The 22,387-nt window shown below is 41.2% G+C and overlaps 1 protein-coding gene across 1 annotated transcript in view; it reads right to left on the reverse strand.

Moving 5' to 3' along the window:
* Positions 1 to 22,387, reverse strand: part of LOC135216678 (hsp90 co-chaperone Cdc37-like) — a 377,671-nt gene that overhangs the window by 220,392 nt on the left and 134,892 nt on the right. Inside the window, exon 4 of the mRNA XM_064252075.1 lies at positions 16,769 to 16,969. Within this exon, the coding sequence (XP_064108145.1) occupies positions 16,769 to 16,969 (201 nt within the window). The remainder of the gene's footprint in view (positions 1 to 16,768; positions 16,970 to 22,387) is intronic.

Here is a 22,387-nt window from a genome sequence, read left to right on the forward strand (position 1 = left end):
TATAACTGATAAGCGTCGTAACCTCGGAACGTCGTAAGCAGAGACCATCGTAACCCGGGGACTGCCTGTATAACACATTGTAAAACGATCAAAGCAACACAGAGAAAATATTATCACAAAATGATGCATGAATTCGTAACGCACGGACGTAAAAAAAAAGCAGTTTTCAAAAATTTACCATAAATCGAAATATTGTGCTAGAGACTTTCCGTTTGTTGCAAAATGAAGGTAATTGATTGAATATTACTAGACTATAAGTGTTGTAGCTTACAATTGCAGTTTTCGACTATTTCGGTATAGTTAAACTTGACCGGAGGACGAATTTTTTCTATTTATTGTTATTTATATGAAAATATTTCAAAACTGATAAAAGCTACAACCATGGGTTCTTTTTAGTTGTATTCTACATGAAATTGCGCACATTTTCATATATAAAACTTTATGTAAAAGCTAATTTAAAATGGTGCAAACATTACGACAATCGGACGAAAAAATTTCTGATTTTTTCTAAGTTACTGCGCGGACATAAGGAAAAAGTTTATTTCATAAATTCACCATAAATCGAAATATTGTGATAGAGACTTCCAATTTGTTGCAAAATAAAGGTAAATGATTGAATATTACTAGAATGTAATAGTTTTAGCTTACAATTGTATTTTTTTACCATTTCAGTCGAGTCAAAGCTGACTGTAGGTTAAAATTTTGGCACTTATCGTTATTTATATGAAAATATTTCAAAACTGATAAAAGCTACAGCCATGGGTTGTTTATTGTTGTATTCTACATGAAATTGCGCACATCAGAAGAGTTACCTCGCGGACGTAAGGAAAAAGTTTTTTTTTCATAAATTCACCATAAATCGAAATATTGTGCTAGAGACTTCCAATTTATTGCAAAATACAGGTAAATGATTGAATATTACTAGAATGTAAGATTTTTAGATTACAATTGCATTTTTCAACCATTTTGGTCGAGTCAAAAGTTGACCGAAGGTTGATATTTTGGCACTTCTCATAATTTATATGAAAATATTTCAAAACTGATAAGAGCTACAACCATGAGTTGTTTTTTGTTGTATTCTACATGAAATTGCACACATTTCCATATATAAGACTTAATGTAACAGCTAATTTAAAATGGTGCAAACATTACGACAATCGGGTGAAAAAATTTCTGATTTTTTCGGAAGAGTTACCGCGCGGATGTAAGGAAAAAGTTTTTTTCATAAATTCACCATAAATCAAAATATTGTGCTTGAGACTTCCACTTTGTAATTTGTTGTAAAATGAAGGTAAATGATTGAATATTATTAGAATATAAACAAGAGTTTTAGCTTACAATTGCGTTTTTCTACCATTTCGGTAGTCAAAGTTGACCGAAGGTTGAAAGTTCGGCACTTATCGTTATTTATTTCAAAACTGATAAAAGCTACGACCATGAGTTGTTTTTAGTTGTATTCTACATGAAATTGTGCACATTTTCACATAAAATACTCCATGTAATGTTTAATATAAAATGGTGCAAAAATTATGTCAAAGTGGCAAAATAATTTCTGAGTTTTGTCGCTGATGCTTTTTAGTGCAAGAACAAAGAAATTCACGTTTGCGCGCCTGGGTAACGATTGTAAAAAAAACAACAGCTTGATCCGTGAGCTCCCAAAATCCACCAAGGCACGTGATTCAAAAGTTTTCGCCTAGTAGGCCTATAACTATTTTTCCGCGAATTTTAAAAAAAACTTTTTTTCGTCAACGTACCATTCATCGGTTCGGCACCCGACAGACAATTTTCGTCAACCTATAATACGTCCAATCGGCATTAAAAGGGTTAATATAATTTCAAAGTAATCCTAAACATTAGTACCCTTAGAGGTATATGAGTATATATTGCATTAATTTAATTTCAAAGTAACCCTAAACATTAGTACCCTTAAAGGTATATACAGAGGAACCTCGAGATACGAAATTAATCCGTTCCGAGGCGGCCTTCGTATCATGAGCTTTTCGTATCTTGGACCGCGTTTTACATGTAAAATGGCTAATCCGTTCCAAGCCCTCCAAAAACACCCCAGTAAATTTCATAATAAAGCTAAATTGACCTATAAACAATAAAATACTTCAACAATTTGGACCATTCAATACCTAACTTAATTACGTACTGCTAATTACCTGTAAATAAAGTGTATTAGTGTACATGGTATACAAGAAATACTGTACGCATGTAGTAAAATGTGGAAGCTTACCTTTCGAGTGAGGCTATCTCTGAAAGTGGCGACAGAGGAGGAGGACAAACGGCAGATACGTACGTACGTACGTACACTTATCTTTACGAAACATAAAAAAATGTAAGGAAAACATACATAAACTAAAATTTACGAAACACATTAACAAAACTGTAATACTTAACTTTACAAAAAACTAAAATAAAAATAAAAATTGTCTTTTTTTTTATTAAATTTTTTTTTTTACTTTTTTATATTTTACGTTTTTTTTTTTTTTTTTTTTTTTTTTAAACAAAATTTCAACTTCATCACCACTTTCAACTTTCTGTTTTTTAGTATCCCTTGGTTCTTCCTTTTTGCTTACTCCTGCTAATACTAAAGGCCTCTTTAAAAAATAACTATCCAAGGAAGATTGCTTCTGCCTACTTTTCACAATGTTCCTGAAACGACTCAGGCAAACGTCATCGAACTGCGCAAGCATACGACCTGTGTGAGCCTTTTTGGGGTGTCTTTTTTTCTACAAATGATTGCACTTTATGAAAATTGGCTAGAACATCCTTAATTTCTGCCGTTGTCATAGGGTTGTCCTCCTCCTCCTCGCCACTGCTAGAGAACTCCTCTTGAACGAAGTTATGCTGCATGGCCTCCAACTCCTTCAGGTCATCTGTCGTAAACTCCTCTTGGTGCTCCTCGAGAAGGTCGTTGATGTCGTTCTCGTCGACAACCAGCCCCATGGACTTGCTGAGTGCAACGATCTCGTCAAGATCTGGTTGCAAAACAGTTTCAGGATCGTCAACTGTTTCTGAATCTGCAGCACCAGCTTCGCCCACGTCGAATCCCTTGAAGTCTCGGGCGGATACGGCATCAGGCCAGAGATTCCTCCACGAGGAATTCAAGGTTCACCTTGAAACCTCCTGCTAAGCTTGGTCGATGAGTCGGATGCATATCACAGCATCAAAATGCTCCTTCCAAAATTCATGCAAGGTTCACGCAAGGTGAGGTTTGTGGTATCGATGATGTCGAAACATCTCTTTAAGAGATGTTTTGTATACAGCTTCTTAAAGTTCGATATCACTTGCTGGTCCATGGGCTGGAGGAGAGGGGTGGTGTTAGGCGGAAGATAAAGAACCTTGATGAAGGAATACTACGCTAGGATATCTTCCTCGAGGCCAGGAGGGTGGGGAGGGGCATTGTCCAACACCAGCAGACATTTCAGAGGGAAGCGCTTATCTTCCAAGAATTTCTTTACTGTCGGGCGAAACACAGATTTACCCACTCCGTGAACAAAAGCCTCATTACCCAGGCTTTTGCATTAGCCCTCCACATCACTGGAAGCTTCTCCTTAAGCACTTTGTGGGCCTTGAAGGCTTCACCATGCAATACCCACTGGCGTTTGAACAAAGTGCGAGCATAAGCCTGTCTTTCATAGGCTTATGCCTGGTTAGCTTCTTCTCTTCCTCCGTGATGTACGTCCGAGGCATTTTTTTCCAAAAAAGGCCAGTCTCATCACAGTTGAAGACTTGCTGAGAACTGTAGCCTTCCTTGGTCATCATCTCGTCGAACGTCTTTTTAAAGGCTTCGGCCGCTTTCGTGTCTCAGCTGGCAGCCTCTCCATGCTGCACCACCGAATGGATACCAGTCCGTTTACGGAATTTCTCGAACCACCCATGCGAAGCCTTGAACTCTGGGGTTGGCGTTGATGTCCCTTCTCCTCCGTCGTCTTCGGCCTGGGCAATCAAATCGCCGAAAATAGCGCTGGCCTTGTGGCAGACTGCCGTCTCCGTTATCGTATTGCCAGCGATTTCTTTGTCTTTTATCCAGACAAGAAGCAGTCGTTCCATCTCGTCGTGCACGTGGGTCCTCTTGCTGGACAAAATTGTGACGCCCTTGGAAGGTGTAGCTGCTTTGATGACATCCTTCTGCTTAAGGATGGTGCCTATTGTCAACGGATTTCGGCCATATTCCTTGGTGATCACACTCAATCGCATACCAGCTTCATACTTCTTGATAATCTCCATCTTTGTCTCCAAAGAAAGCATTCTCTTCTTTCCGTGAATTTCAACTTTCTTGGGACCCATGACTACATATATACTGGACGTAATTTACGTATAAGTAGAGTAAAGTTCTCACACAACACGATAAAGTACGTATACTGCAACGAAATCACTAACGAATTTACGTTAATAAACGAAATCGTTAGAATGAACGAATACCGCGATGCTGGTACCGAGTGGCCGAGGCACGCTGCTACGTAGTAAGATGCATGATGGGAAGGATGCTGACCAATAGGAGAGAGGATCTCATGGCGGTGACTAGCATCAGGAACCAATGGGAGAGCAGGAGGATGGTGGCGAGTCTACTCAGTTGGCGGCGCATGAGTTTCAAAATTGTTATCGGTGATCTGGGCGAATCTCGGACTTTCCAGCAACAACCTTTTGTATCTTGAAAAATTTTCATATGTAGAGCCGTGAAATTTTTCATGTTAGCTTTCGTATCTCGAGTTTTTCGTAAGTTGAGCCTTTCGTATCTCGAGGAACCACTGTACGTACATACATATGTACTTCAAACCCATGCAGCCAAAAGAGAGAGTTACCACTATGACATGCGTATCTTGTGGAGATTCGCGTTCTCCGGATTCGTGGACTCACACATTCGCGGATTTCTCTCGGGAACGTTTCCCTGCATTATTCGCGGAAAATTCGCGCATTCGCGGTATTTTTCAATGAGAAATATCCACAAATTCCTGGTTTTTGTTATCAATTTCATCATAAAATGCACTTTTTGTGATAAAACTATTAAAAAAAACCAAGTATGAACATTTTTAGTGGCTTTTCTTAAGTTTTAACTAACAAAATAGGCTGTTTTTAGCGTTTTTATAGGGGTTCCAAACATTCGCGGATTCTAACTATTCGCGGGGGGGTCTGGTACGCATCCCCCGCGAATACGGGGGGGACCACTGTATATGCATATATTTTATATACTATATATGATATAACTTTTTAAAGCACAGCTGCTCTTAGTCTTCAAACAAGCTACACACTCATGGTCTGCCCAGGCCTCCACAAGAGAAGACCAAACAATTATGTACAAAGAATTCTCAAGTACAGTAGTACCTCGAGATACAAAATTAATCCGTTCCGAGGCGCCCTTCGTATCATGAGGTTTTCGTATCTTGGACCACATTTTACATGTAAAATGGCTAATCCGTTCCAAGCCCTCCAAAAACACCCCAGTAAATTATATTTCCAGGCCTAAAACACATGTTCTAGGGTTACGACGCCGATGCGACGGAAGAAATATGACTCCAAAAAGGCAAAATACTGCACATTGGTTTTGCTCAATCAGGTCAAGTTTTTGAGCTGTGGCCACATATCGTATTTTTACGTTTTTGTTCACATGTACGCTTGTTTGGAGCATTTTAGAAGAAGTTGGTGGGGGTAAGATGCCATGTCGAATATTTTTTTTTATTGGAAATTATTATTTTAATGACAAGAAGTATTCAGGTCCGATAGTTCTGGGTGATTATGTCGAAAAGTCATAAAAACCTCGAAATCTTAAAAAAATTGGTGCGGCAAAGCATAAAGTTGGTGGATCAAAACTAACTTAATGGGGCAGCCGCCCCACGGAGTGTATAGGAAGTTCCACCAGCGCATGTTCGGGTGTTTTCGCTTCATGTGTGTTGCGGAATATTTGCGTTGTCGTGCTGGTGGCGCCAAACACGGAACGCAGTGGGCTGCGGTGGTTGTGTACAGTGGAAGTGGCAACTAAACGTGAAGCCGCTGGTTGTAATTTTGTGATAATGATACAAAAAAGTTGTATTTCTTGAAATAACGAACTCTGAAGAATGTACAATACCTCTACATGCGCCAACTTATGACTAATTTGTACATATTTTTGTTTTGCAGGTGAATGAGATGGCTTCGGCCAGAAGATCGTGCAGAAATAAGCCCGACGTGTTCTGCTACATATGTGGAGAATACACCATTGCTCCTAATAGGAAGCCAGTCAAGTTTCATAAGGCGTGCTTACCATGCTTACTTTGGTATTAAACTTGGTGACCAGGATAAAGCTTGGGCGCCACACATGGTGTGCAAGGCATGCACCGAGACTCTACGTGGGTAGACCAATGGCAAGAGGAGTCTGAACTTTGGAATTCCCATGGTTTGGAGGGAGCCGACAAACCATGTCACTGAATGCTACTTCTGCGCTATTGATGTGACTGGGATCAACAGAAAGAACCGGGGCAGCCTCAAGTATGCTGATCTTCAATCAGCACGTCGTCCTGTAGCTCAATGTGACGAAATTCCAGTGCCTATCTTCGGAAAACTTCTTGACATTAGTGACGAAGATGCCTCCAGTATTGAAGGACATGAAGAAGAAGAAGAAGAAGAAGTGGTTATTGAAGATGATGCTCCACATCCACTTTCCCAAAAGGAGTTGAATGATCTAGTTCGCGACCTCAGCTTGTCAAAGGACTCTGCCGAACTTTTGGCATCCAGACTGAAGGAAAAAAAACTCCTCTCTGACAGTGCTCGCATCAGCTTCTTCCGCAACAGGCATCAAGAGTACCTCCGTTTTTTCTCTGAAGAAAAGGACTTGGTGTACTGTGCAGATATTGCGCAGCTTCTGCTCAAGCTTGGAGTGCCACAGTACGAACCCAAAGATTGGAGACTGTTCATTGACAGCAGCAAGCGATCACTGAAATGTGTTCTGCTATACAACGGCAACCAGTTTGCCTCTATACCCCTGGCTCACTCGACTACACTTAAGGAGCAGTATGAAGCGGTGAAGTATGTGCTGGAGAAAATTGGTTATGGTCAGCATAAGTGGTTTATTTGGGTTGATTTGAAGATGGTGAACTTTTTGTTGGGACAACAGTCTGGCTTCACCAAGTACCCATGTTTTCTGTGCATGTGGGATAGTAGGGACCGTGCTCAGCATTACACGAAGAAGGACTGGCCTGTGCGGGAGGAATTGGTGCCTTGCAAAGAAAGGAACGTCAACAACGACCCTTTGGTGGACAGAGACAGAATACTCTTCCCACCGCTGCACATCAAGCTCGGCTTAATCAAGCAGTTCACCAAGGCTCTGGACAAGGATGGTGACTGCTTCACTTACTTGTGCCAGGCTTTTCCAGGATTGACCATGGAGAAGTTGAAAGCTGGCATCTTTGACGGTCCTCAGATCCGTCAGCTCATCAGAGATCCAGAGTTCGAAAACTCAATGAACAAAGTGGAACTGGAAGCGTGGAAGGCATTTGTTTTGGTAGTGAAGAACTTTCTTGGCAACAATAAGGCCAGAAACTACGCAGAACTTGTCAATAACATGCTGACTGCTTTCGGAAACCTGGGCTGCAACATGAGCGTCAAGATGCACTACCTATTTTCACATATGGACCGGGTTCCTGAGAACCTGGGTTCAATGAGTGACGAGCAGAGGGAAAGATTCCATCAGGACATGAAAGAGATGGAGACCAGGTATCAGGGTCGCTGGGACGCAGTCATGATGGCTGACTACTGTTGGACTCTGAAGAGAGACCTCCCTGCCGCTGAGCATTCCAGGAGTTCGAAGAAACGGAAGTTCAAGCCCTGAAGTTTGAAAAATGGTGAAGCAACATGCAATTTACGTGTACTTACCTTTATCAATGCCCACCATTCAGTTTACAGTAATCGATGTTTCTATCAGGTAATCAATATATGTTGTTGGAAAAACATTTTTTTCTCTAAAAAACATATTTAGAATGATATGTGTTGACAAAAATCAGCTGATAATGCCACAAAATTGTAATCGATTTTGTCACAAGATCTGATTTTTTTTCAAATCAACTTAGCACAAAAACCTGACCTGATGGAGAGAAACGGATGCCATTTCCTGATTCAGCCGTGCAAAAATACCCTAAATCAGTTGTAGAAATCTAGACAACATTAAAAAAGTAAAAAATTGTTGCCCAGTGTTCCATTAACTATAATACACAAACAAAACAAAAAAAAAACCTTCTAATTGATTGTTTACATTCAGCTCTTACCCGTCTTACGAGTACCGAACGAACGCCAAGCAATCATTTTTCCTTGCACACAGTAAGCCATAAATTTTCATTAGTATCTCTCTTCAACTAATGAAACTACCAAACAGTATAAGTATAATAACCATTCATTTATATTCTTTATTCTATCTTTACCTAATGGAGATACCGAGTTACTGACAGCTATAATGAAACATACGTATACGTAACATAATATTAAAACAGAAGAAGAATTCTAAAAAATACGTATTTGTTGGCAGTCTGATTTATTTTATATTTTATGATATCTAATTCACAATTTTTTTATTAAATGTATTGCATGTACTCATTGTGGCGGGATCACAAGCTCAAAAAACAAGCAGCAGAATCCCCCCCACATATACCTAATCAGTCCAGCTGCCAAAATCCACCCTCAATTTCACTTTCTTCATTACACAACAAATACAGCAGGACAATTGACAAAAAAAAAAAAAAAAAAAAAAAAAAAAAAAAAAAAAAAACACACGTACACACAAAACACATGTACTTACCAATCAATCACGTCACTCCCAGATATCCTGTGCTGTCCGCTGGTTGAGGTCACAGAAATACCAACAACAACACAACAAATCACAACCCACAACCCAATAACACAACACAATGACCAAGGACTACAACCCAATAACAACACAACAACCAAGGACAACAATAACAACAACCACCAAAGAACACAACCACAACTCAACAACAACACAACAACCACCAAGGAACACAACCACAACAACAATCAAGGAACATAACCACAACCTAACAACACAACAACCAAAGAAGGAACACAACCTCACACATAACAACACAAGAAATCACAACAACACAGGCACAACAACTCTAAGCAAACAACATCAAACTTAGCAAGGACTAAACAACAACAAAAAATACACAAAACTCAACTGACTTAATTCTTCCAATAACTGCTGTCAACACTACTGTCACCAGCTCTCACCAAAGACTGGCTTAAGACTGACTCAAAGACACTCAAAACACAGAACTCTAACAATCAACAGGACCAGCAGACAGCCCAGACCCTACCAACAACCAATTCAGTCATTAACCATCCATACAGCAATTACACTCTCTCTCTCTCTCTCTCTCTCTCTCTCTCTCTCACAGACGTTGTCAAATGGAACTTCATAACTCCTCCATATTTCCTCCCCTGTTACATTTGACAACGTCTCCTTTCACTCACAACACCCACACTAAATAGCCTTCCGCAACACCTACGGATGCTCAGATGCAGGTCCCCTGGATCTTGTTTGAGGGCCCTCATACACACTCTCAGTTACACCGCCATCAACTTCTCCCAGATCACTTTCAGTCAAACTACAGTTATTACCTCCCTCACTACCATCCCCCCAAATCCCATTCACTATCTCATCTACCCCCTCTAACTCTTGTCCGAACATCTCTCGTAACTCTGCCACCAAATCACTCACCTCATTTACATTCCTGCCAAACTCCCGAAGAGACTCATTTATACTGCCAACTACATCCTTACCACCTGATTCCCTTCCCGGTGAAACTTCACTAAACCCTGTCAATTCAAACCCACACACAAAGTCATCTGTATTACATGCCTTATCCACCATTTTTACCCTAACACTAACCCCTCTATCATGCAGCTCATGTTTCTCCCTTTCATTCCCTTTCCTTAGCTTTTCCTGTTTCCTTCCATACTCAACCAACACCAACTGCCGATCTTCCAGACCCATTTGCTCACTGACACTCGGTTCACATTTATTCACCCTCAACCACTCACTCATCGCATTCCCCCAAACATACTGTCGCATACTAGAGGACCCACCCAATTGAATCCCCTTAACACCTAGTTTCCAGAATTCCCAGCCTGACTCATCCTCTTTCGCCTACACACACTCGCCACGTGACCTTCCATTCCACATTCAACACATTTCGCACGCTGTTCTTTACACATCCTAGCATAATGCCGGTCTTCCCGCAGTTGCCGCAAACTATGTTCATACGGGTACCCCGACATCCACTAGCTATATGCCCTACCTGTCCACACCTATAACATTTAATATCCCTATCTTTCTTACACTCACTCACCAAATGCCCTGTTTGCCCACACCCAAAGCACGCTCCTAACGCCCAACGACATTCATTCTTCCTGTGTCCTGGCTTACCACATCTATAACACTGATCTCGCTCACGACTAACTGACCCTACTCTTCCAACACTCGCACTCCTATCTCTTTTAGGGCTAAGTACACTCACATTACTTGCCCTAACACTCCTATCTACCACTTGCTCTGCCATTCGCCTTGGCCCTTTCAAAACTGCCTCCCTATAGCTTTTAAACTCTGGTAATACCTCAGCTACTTCAGTCCTAACACTGACACTTCTACTCTCTTTTATACACCTATCTAACTCGTAATCCTCTATTATTTCTAAAATGTTGTTCCATGTTAACCTTTCATTCGTCCATCGCATTTTCTCCCTACGTTTCAGACTTATAAACTCATATCACTCTCTGGTACAGTCGCCAACAACTTTCGCACTAACTCCTTACACTCATTTATCCCTTCGTCCCCAAACTTTTTCCTAGCTAATGTTTCTAACCTACAGACATACATCGACAACGACTCACCAACATTCATTCTTGCCTCCTCAAAATCTTGCTTCCTCCTATATCTAACGCTACTCTTTATCCTCTTTGCCTGTTCTACAATCCTAGCTTTTACACTCTCATACGGCACATTCCCTACACTCATAATTACCCTATACATATTCAACAAAAGTCCCGTCAAAAAGTTACCTAACTCTCTTGCCCCGACACTCTTGTTATCCCCATACTTTGCCTCACAATACCTCTCATATTCCTCAAAAAAGTCCCTTATGTCCCTACTACCATGTTCCTCGTATTGTGCACATCGGGGTACCTCTCTCATATACACAGCCTTTCGTACTTCCCGCTCACTCTCACTCTCACTTTCGCTACTTCCATTCTGACCCATCTTTCCCTCTTCCGAATACAGCGAATCCACTTCCATACTCACGTCCATACCCCTGACTACGCTCTTCTTACCCTTCTTCTTTTTACTTACCTGTTTCCACTCACCGCTATCCCAATCACTCTCAGCCCCTTCCCCAATGTATTCTGACCTAGTCTCATCCTGTCCATCACCCTTACTAACCTTCTTTCCCTTAGTCTTCTTCTTTTCCTCAGCCACTTTCTTATTCTTGTCCTCAGGTTTATCCTTATCCTGTGTCTTCCCCTTCTTTCCCTTACCTATCACAACCGAATCCCCTTCTTCACTCGTACACTCATCCACTCGCTCTTTTCCTTCCTTTACCACTCCTGGCCCGTCACAAGACCCAGTAGGCCTACCTCCTACAGCTCCCTCTCCCACGAATCCCTTCATCATTTCCTGCATCATCTCTTGCACTGCATTCATCATTACCCCCAATTTTTCATCCATTTTCACAACCATTCTCTCTTCCGCTCCTTTCACCTCTTCTTTCATTTCCACTTTCGCACTCCTTAACATTCCTCTCATTTCCTCTAACTCCCTCTTCTGCTCCTCACACTCTATCCTCAACCTCTCATTCTCCACTTCCAGCCTTCCCTTAGCTTCCCTCGCCAACCGTAACTCCTCCTTCAGCCTCTCTATCTCCTTCAACCCTTCCATCCTCACTTTCTCCACCAATCACACAATTTAATACCCCAATTGCCCTGCAGCTGCCTCACCAACAGTCCCTGTTCGGGCGCCAAAAAATAATGTGGCGGGATCACAAGCTCAAAAAACAAGCTGCAGAATCCCCCCCACATATACCTAATCAGTCCAGCTGCCAAAATCCACCCTCAATCACACTTTCTTCATTACACAACAAATACAGCAGGACAAAAAAAAAAAAAAAAAAAAAAAAAAAAAAAAAAAAAAAAACACACACACACACACATGTACTTACCAATCAATCACGTCACTCCCAGCTATCCTGTGCTGTCCGCTGGTTGAGGTCACAGAAATACCAACAACAACACAACAAATCACAACCCACAACCCAATAACACAACACAATGACCAAGGACTACAACCCAATAACAACACAACAACCAAGGACAATAATAACAACAACCACAACTCAACAACAACACAACAACCACCAAGGAACATAACTACAACCTAACAACACAACAACCAAAGAAGGAACACAACCTCACACATAACAACACAAGAATTCACAACAACACAGGCCCAACAACTCTAAGCAAACAACATCAAACTTAGCAAGGACTAAACAACAACAAAAAATACACAAAACTCAACTGACTTAATTCCTCCAATAACTGCTGTCAACACTACTGTCACCAGCTCTCACCAAAGACTGGCTTAAGACTGACTCAAAGACACTCAAAACACAGAACTCTAACAATCAACAGGACCAGCAGACAGCCCCGAACCTACCAACAACCAATTCAGTCATTAACCATCCATACAGCAATTACACCCTCTCTCTCTCTCTCTCTCTCTCTCTCTCTCTCTCTCTCTCTCTCTCTCTCTCTCTCTCTCTCTCTCTCTCTCTCTCTCTCTCACACACACAGACGTTGTCAAATGGAACTTCATAACTCCTCCATATCATTTCAAATAATTATTAAGTAACCATTAACTATAATAAACAAACAAAACAAAAAAAAGCTTCCAAACTTCTGTTTACATCCAGCACTTATGAGTATCGAACGATCGCCAAGCAATCACTTCACACAGTAAGCCATAAATTTTCATTATCTCTCTTCAACTACTGAAACTGCCAAACAGTATAATAAACATTCATTTCTATTCTTTATTCTATCTTTACCTAATGTTTCTTTTTATAAAAGTATTGCATGAATAAGTTTTTCAATTTACAATATCCTTTTACCAATAGAATACTTAAAGCACAAGGGGTAGATGCTGACCAATAGGAGAGCAGGACCTTATGGGGTGACTAGCATCAGGAACCAATGGGAGAGCGGAGGATGGTGGCGAGTTACTCAGTTGGCGGCGCGGGAGTTTAAAATTGTTCTCTGTGGTCCGGGCGAATCTCGGGACTTTACAGCAACAACCTTTCGTATCTTGAAAACTTTTCGTATGTAGAGCTGTAAAATTTTTCGTATTTGCTTTCGTATCTCGAGTTTTTCGTAAGTTGAGCCTTTTGTATGTCGAGGTACCACTGTAGTTGATCTTGGCCAGAATAGTGCTAGTTGGCAGTGATAGAATATAAAGGACTCAGGGCACAAGGGCTTCATCTTCTGTCCAACAGCAACTGTCTTGGTTTTCTCTACATTCCACTCGCACAGACATGATAACAGCATTTATGTCGGCCATCTTCCTCATTACACTTTGGTCTGTCACAGAGTTCACTAATCCTCAGGTTTTAGAACAGAATTGTATTTAAGCTAAAGGCCAAGTGCTGGGACCTATGTGGTCATTTAGAGCTGAAAGAGAAATTGACAGTATGAAGGTTTGAAAGGTGTAACAAGAGGGAAACCTCACAGTTGCACTATGAAACAATTGTTAGTGGGTGGAAAATTAGATGGAAAATACGTAAATGAATGGGGGGGACAGTGAAAGGAATGAAAGAGGCTGCAGCGGGAGGTCTAGGGGAAACTAGAACTGAAGGAGGCACTGACAAAGGGCTCATGGTAGCCCTCCCTAAAGGAGTAAGGAAAGTCTTCTTTAACCTACTGTTTCATGGAGCATTCACTGTGAATCTTCCCAATCGACAAACTTGTCACATAATCTCTTGTGCACTCGCACTCTTTTTTCCCCTGCAAAAACTGCAAACCAAATGTGGAATGAATGCACTCTTTTTCCCCTGCAAAAACTGCAAACCAAATGTGGAATGAGTGCTAAGGGGGATATGAACTTACAGCAAAGTTTGTCCTTGCCTGCACGGTGCCTATTCTTAGGCTTACATTCCTCCAAGGTAGTCATTTTTCCCACCAGGGGTTGAGACTGGATGCTCACCACCATGAAACAATGACAGGTCACCCATGTGGCTCACATACCACAGACAAAGAAAAAAACACAGAAAAGATCTCTTGCCATCTCTTGGGGCCCAATCAAAACAACTAAACTGCACAACAAGTGCAAAACATGGCTATTGAGAGGAAAATAATCACAATCATCAAGGTAATAGTTACACAACAACAAAAATCTCATACATATGGCATGCACAAAGGAAAACTCAGCAACAAAAATGAAAGTGAGATCACAGTGGAAGAAGACTTCAAGAAGTCTGGTCAAGCCATAGGCTTAAGCTGGCCATGCATGTAAGTTGACTGGCATCGGGTTTGTCCTGCCAGGACTAGCACACGCTCCAGTTTGCTTAGGTATTCTCCAAACATCAATTGACTTGCTCTACATATTTCAAGAGGCCAGATGAATATGTAGTGGCTGTGCTCCTGTCAGTCCCGGAGTGATCTGTAGCAAACTAGCGCAAGTGGAAATTTCTTTTGCCAGTCCCTCCCCACACATAGCAGACTAGTGCAAAAAGATGCATGAAGATCCAATCATTCCAACATTCTGAAAGGATGACAGGAGAGGCCAGTCTAGACAGGACTGGCATCAATAGCCTCCATACATGTTAAGGGGGCCGGCCGGCTAATGCCCTTTTTTTAAGGACAGGACTTTGATATTCATACCACTTAATAAGGTGACTTGGGACATCTCCAAACCGCATATGATTTTCGCCTCTGACCTTCGATTTTGTGACGCCAGGGCAATTTATCCCGAAAATAACCATTTTTCAAATTCTATCTCCTCCCTTGATATTTAATATTAAGACCTGGAATTACTACCATATATAGACCTGATGTAGACCTCCAATCGAATGAGGAGTTTTTTTTCCAAAAGTCATTTTTTTGCTAGATATGAATTTTTCAATATGGTAAAAAAATAAACCCTATAAATCAGGAGAACAAAATTTATAAAAAAAAAATACGAAACAAAAATTGGAAAAAAAAGGGCTCTATTTGTTCTATAATGTCTTTCTGAGTTATACACCAAATTCCAATGTTATAGCTTAAAAACTAAGTGAGAAGATAGATTTTGAAGGTCAATAAGTATAGTTTTGAGATACGGGCGTTCAAAGTTTTCCTTCGTATTTCTATAAAGACAATGTTAATAAATAATGATTATTATGAATGTATATTTCTTTTTTGTGTATTAATAAACCAAAACTATTTTATTTATCATAATTTAATCATAAATGATGATCCCTTTGCTCATATATCGCAGCCTGGGGCACTGCTTGAGGCAAGATGGGGCACTCCTTCCTACGCAATTCTCTCTCTCCCCTTCACTAACTCGGCTTATTACAGCGAATTTTCTTCTTCTATATGTTAGCGAGATGTTTTCCTTGTATTTTCCTTTTTGGCATGATGAAATTCTTGCCCAAAACAAAGATAAACAAACGTAAAATGGAAGAGAATGTCAAGAGGTGAAACTCGAAGGCGTACCCTATTTTTACAAAGACAATTTAATAAATCCTGATTATTATGAATTTCATATTCCATTTTGGGTATTGAAAAACCAAAACTTTGTTATTTATCATAAATGAAGATCTCTTTGCTCAAAGATCGTAGCCTTGGGCATAGTGTGACGTGTGCTGTCAAGCAAGACGGGGGCGTTACTAAGCAACCCTCCTCTCTCTCTTCACTAACTACGCATATATTATGATATTCTGTAATAATACTTGAGCGATTTTTCTTCGTCTGTATGTTAGCGAGATGTTTTCCTTGTCTTTTCCTCATTGGCATGATGAAATTCTTGCCGAAACATACATAAAGATACGTAAAAGCGGGCGAATGGCAGAGGTGAAATGGAACGTGTAGACTACTTGAAGTCTGTGATCGCACTAAATCAGGACTGGACTTGGTACCTGAGCCTGAAGTCTCCTTCTCGACTCGGGGAATGTCTACAGATGCCATTTCTCCCAATTTCTTTGACAATAATTATCAAAATTTACGATAATAGAAGAAATATTGCATTTTCTTGTACGGATCAATGTTTTAGGCTTATTGAGTTACGATAACTAATTACCCTGTAACTATGAAAGTAAGAGGAATTTTGACGAAATATTTCGTATACGTATTCTCAATTGCCATATGAAGCTCCATGAATTTTTTCATGACTTTGCATTTTTCGCCCTATACCACCATATATAGGGTTCCGGCCGGCCCCCTTAAAGACTGACTGATTTATGCCAGTCGTTGAAATCAACGTGCCAGTTGCATACGTGTATTGCCAGCTTCAGGTGCTAGGATTTTGTTTTGAGTCAAGCCAGCCAAAGAGCACCTTATGTGAGTAACTCCAACTATGAAAGAGTAGGTTTGTATTCCTGTTGGAACAAATATGTACAGTTTTAAAGGCTGCAATAAACCCAGATCACTATGATAATAAAAAAATCCCAACAATGGCAAATTCTTTGGTAATTCTAATCTACAGATTTAAAAAACAACTCTACAATAAAATAAAAGTAATACATACCATAAGAAATCTTCGAGAATCATCAAAATTTCTAAACATGCCATATTTCTTGATATTTACTTCATTCTTCTTAACAAATTCTTTCATTCGCTTCTCCCTCTCTTCTTCAGATAACTCATCCTCCTTCCCCTTGGCTGGCTTATTAATGATTGTTTTGCTGAATCCATCACTGCTGATGGTATCAACATTCCATGGTTCAAGCTGCAAAATATACAGACATTATTAGTACGTATATGTATGTACAAGGAAAACATGCACATTTATGCATTACATTATACTTATTCAACAGCAAAATCTCTTTCATTTAATTACATGAATTTTATGGTCAATAAAATACCATATACTTCAATCACTGGTAAAGAGGAAATACATGTATTCTACAAAATATGTACTTAACCAGTAACCCTGTACACATACCTAAGGCTCCCCAAGTCTCAAACAGTTAACTGCTTCACACTAAATGTGTCCATGATGCCATTCATGATAACCCACTGACTTTTCTGACAGACATTCCAAGACTGTCTATTAATCACTTTAAATTATTCAGCCACATAAAAAACTCAATGCATTTACCATCAGTTACCACCACCTCACAATAATCAGTTGTTTGTGATAACATTTGATCATAATAGATAACTGAGTGGTATTGTGATGATAGTCATGAATGGTATATCTTGTTAGATAAATGTAAAGTATACATCATTTATAGATTTATAACAAGTAAAAAATGTGCTGACTGGACAATAAACATTAATTCTTTAAGTTCCTGCCAATATGAAATCCATGGAATTTATTGATTTACTATATCTGCATACATTATGCAATATAAATTGTAAGCTTAGGTTAAGATCTGGAGTAGACTTGCATGGGCTCTAACCAATATTCACTGAATTCACCTTCACGTTTGAGTATACTGGACACTAAATGTGTTTATGTACATAAATTATTATTATTACGAGTATGTTGGCGTAGTACTCATCGCTGCTGTCTCCCCTACCCTCCCGGTCCCCTACCTATCACACCCCCACCTCGAACCGGACAAACTGGTTTGCAGGGGGGGGGGGGGGGGGGGCAACATGTTTCCCCTATTGTCTCCAGGGATAAGACAAACAAGATCCACTTGAATTGTATTATTATTACGTATTATTATTGTTATTATTATTATTATTGTTAAAAAGAATGGCAGAATTAAGCCAGTTGATTTTTATATTGTTTTTTTCTATTTTCCTTACACGCTTCTCAAGCTCAGCTTATGTTCCTGAGTAACTGGCCAATATTCATGTTGGGATTTTTCAAAAAATTATAAATGCTGAAGGTAATCTTTTATTAGAACAGGATCTCAGGTCCAGGTCAAGCAAGGGTCGTCATCAGTGCTAGTATTATCCTGTTTGCGTAGTTCAGTTCCGAGTTGGGGTCATCTTTGGTTTAGGGCTGGTATTGGTGCTGGTATAGCTGGTATCACGTGACATTTCAACCTTCTTACAGGTCATCTCCGGACGAGTTGGATGAAGGACTATAGCCAGAGAGTCTGCGGGGGCGGTATTTATAGCAGCTCGGACATAAAGTTGGATTCTCCTTGGTCGGGCCGGTCTTGGGCGAAGTCATGGGTCTCGTCTTGTTGGTCTTGGGGATTCTGTTGTGCGAGCGTCATAGTAGTATGCCTGGGGGTGAACATCAGGAATTCTGTCTGTAGCAGGAGTCCTATCATCCTGTGGGGGCTCCTGATTATCTGGCATTGCTGGGGGGTTGTTCACTGCTCTCTGGGCGGCGATGGGAAGGAGAAACGTTTTCTGAGTTTATCTTTATTAGTTTGTTATGAGCAGTCCTGGAGTGGTTGAATATGGCTCCTTCTTGGGTGTGGCAGGAGATTCGCTTGGAGAAATCCATGGAGGTCATACCGATGTATTTGCTGAGGCATCCTCGGACTGGGCATGTGTTACGGTAGACGACACTCATCTTCTTCAAGGGATCCTGCAGTGGCACCGAAGGGTTGTTTCTCATCACCGGGCTGCTCGTCTTCTTCATTTTAAAATATATAATTAGCTTAATATTTTTGTCTGAGTCGGTGGGGCTGACGTTTTCCTAGATGATCTTTTTGAGGGCTTCTTCATCCTCCTTGTACCTCCAGTGGAATTGCCCCTTGTAGAAAAGCTTGATGAGTTCTGCAATGTTGGGACAGGGTTCCTGGTGGTACCAGGCTTCCATTTTCTTCCTTACTGATTCATCAACAGCACGATTGGTGTGCCCGTTGTCGTCGAGGACCTGGGCGGCGCGCTCCAACTCACTGTGTGTCATTCCAGGAGTAGCAGTGTGAGAGGGCTCTCCTGACGAAGGCGCTGACGGTGGAGTGCTTATACCTCTCAGGGCACTCACTCTCACCATTCATGCACATTCCCAGGTTCGTCGGCTTCGTGTACACCTTCGTGCTGAATTCGGAATCTTGCTGTTCGACAAGGACGTCAAGGAAGGTGAGGCGGCGGTCTTGGCAATGTTCAATCGTGAACGTGAGGCAGTTGTGGTCGTGGAATGCATGTCGCAGCTGCTCTATTTCATCCTGGGAGTCAACGCAGACAAAAAGACCGAGGAAAACATCAGCCCCACCGACCCAGACAAAAATATCAAGCTAATTATATACAGTGGAACTTTGACATACAAAAGTCCCTACTTACAAAAAATCCAAGTTATGAAAGCAAAGACGAAGATTTTTTTGCTTCTGCATTTTTTTGCTTCTGCATATGAAAATAATTCGGGTTACGAAAGGGTGTACTGTAAAGTCCCGAGATTTGCCAGGACCACCAAGAACCATTTTAAAACTCGCGCGGCTCTAACTCTGTAGACTCACTACCATCCACCCACTCTCCCATTGGTTCCTGATGCTAGTCACCGCCGTAAGATCCTGCTCTCCTATTGGTCAGCATCTATCCCATCATGCCTCTACATAAGGGCGTCCTTCGGCCACTTCATCGCACCAGCGTTATCGTACGCACATGGAATTCGTTCGTTCACATATACGTACTATTTCGTTTGTTAACGTACATTCATGTTACTGATTTCGCTTTTTTACTTTATCGTGTTGTGTGTGAACTTAATTAACTTGATTATAGCCATGGGTCCCAAGAATGTTGCTGAAGTTTGCGGAAAGAAGAGGATGCTTTCTATGGAGACAAAGATGGAGATCATTAAAAAGTATGAAGCTGGCATGCGGTTGAGTGTGATCGCTAAGGAATATGGCCGAAATCCGTCAACGATAGGAACCATCCTTACGCAGAAGGAAGCCATCAAAGCAGCTGCACCTTCCAAGGGCGTCACTATTTTGTCCAACAAGAGGAGCCACGTGCATGATGAGATGGAGAGGCTGCTTCTTGTATGGATAAAAGACAAAGAATTTGCTGGCGATACGATAAGCGAGACGGCAATCTCCCACAAGGCCAGCGCTATTTTCGGTGATCTGATTGCCCAGGCCGAAGACGACGGAGGAGAAAGGACATCGACACCAACCCCAGACTTCAAGGCTTCTCGTGGGTGGTTTGATAAATTCTGTGAACGGACTGGCATCCACTCGGTGGTGCGGCATGGGGAAGCTGCCAGCTCGGACACGAAAGCGGCCGAAGCCTTTATTAAGACATTCGACGAGATGACTCTCAACGAAGGCTACAGTTCTCAGCAAGTCTTCAACTGTGACAAGACTGGCCTTTTTTGGATAAAAATGCCTCGTCGGACATACAGCACGGAGGAAGAGAAGAAGCTACCCGGGCATAAGCCTATGAAACACAGGCTTATGCTCGCACTATGTTCCAACACCAGTGGGGATTGTAAAGTCAAGCCCCTACTTGTCTATCATTCGGAGACTCCTCGAGTCTTCAAGGCCTACAAAGTGCTAAAGGAGAAGCTTCCACTGATGTGGAGGGCTGATGCGAAAGCCTGGGTAACGAGACTTTTGTTCACTGAGTGGGTAAATCTGTGTTTTGGCCCAACAGTGAAGAAATTCTTGGAAGAGAAGCGCCTCCCTCTGAAACGTCTGCTGGTGTTGGACAATGCCCCTGCTCACCCTCCTAGCTTCAAGGAAGATATCCTAGTGGCCCTGCTCACCCTCCTAGCTTCGAGGAAGATATCCTAGCGGAGTATTCTTTCATAAAGGTTCTTTATCTTCCACCTAACACCACCCCTCTCCTCCAGCCCATGGACCAGCAAGTGATATCGAACTTTAAGAAGCTGTATACGAAACATCTGTTCAAGGGATGTTTCAACATCACCGATACCACAAACCTCACCTTGCGTGAATTTTGAAAGGAGCATTTCGATATCGACATATGCATCCGACTCATCGATCAACTTGGCAGGTTTCAAGGCAAACCTTGAATTCTTCGTGGAGGAAACTCTGGCCTGATACCGTATCCGGCCGAAACTTCGAGGGATTCAACATGGGCGAAGCTGATGCAGATTCAGAAACAGTTGATGATCCTGAAACTGTTTCGCAAACAGATCTTGACGAAATCATTGCTCTCGGCAAGTCCATGGGGCTGGTCGTTTACGAGGACGACATCAATGACCTTCTCGAGGAGCACGAAGAGGAGCTTACGACGGATGACCTGAAGGAGTTGGAGGCCATGCAACATAACGTCGTTCAAGAAGAGTTCTCTAGCAGCGGCGACAACAGCAGAAATTAAGGATACTCTAGCTGCTTTTCATAAAGTGCAATCATTTGTAGAAAAGAGACATCCCGAAAAGGCTTACACAAGTCGTATGCTTGTGCAGTTCAATGACGTTTGCCTGAGTCGTTTCAGGCAAATTGTAAAAAAAAAGAAGGCAGAAGCAATCTTCCTTGGATAATTATTTTCTAAAGAGGCCTTTAGTATTAGTAAGCAAACAGGAAGATCCAAGTGATACAAAAAAACAGATCCAAGTGATACGAAAAAACAGAAAGTTGAAAGTGGTGAAGAAATTGACATTTTGTAAAAAATATAAAGTATAAAAAAGTGAAAAAAAATTTATAAATAAAAAAAAAGAAAAAAAATTTAATTTTAAGTTTTTTTTAAAGTTAAGTGTTAATGTTTTCTGCCATTTGTTAATGTGTTTCGTAAAGTTTAGTGTAAATGTTTTCCGCCATTTTTTAATGTGTTTCGTAAAGTTAAGTGTTCATGTTTTCTGCCATTTGTCCTCCTCCTCTGTCGCCACTTTCGGAGATCGCCTCACTCGAAAGGTAAGGTTCCACATTTTACTACATATGTACATACAGACTCCCCGAGACCAACAAGGCGAGACCCACGACTTCGCCCAAGACCAGCCCGATCAATGAGAATCCAATTCTAGGTCCAAGCTGCTATAAATACCGCCCCCACAGACTCTCTTGCTATACAGTAGGGCCTCGATAATCACGGGGGATAGGGACCAGAACCCCCATGATAAGTAAATACCCGTGTTATCCTGGTAACCCCCCTAAAAATTGCTAAAAACTGCCTACTTTAATAGTTAACCCACCCAAGACCACTATTCCAATGTTTATAACTGCCTACTGTGGTTCAAACACCAAATATGTCTTCAACTATCACCTTAAACTAAATTCAAGATAGTTTCCAAGTTATTTTACAACATTAGCCTTAAATATATGTAGTATATGTG

The sequence above is a fragment of the Macrobrachium nipponense genome, chromosome 6 (assembly GCF_015104395.2).
Source record: "Macrobrachium nipponense isolate FS-2020 chromosome 6, ASM1510439v2, whole genome shotgun sequence".
NCBI classification, from domain to species: Eukaryota; Metazoa; Arthropoda; class Malacostraca; order Decapoda; family Palaemonidae; genus Macrobrachium; species Macrobrachium nipponense.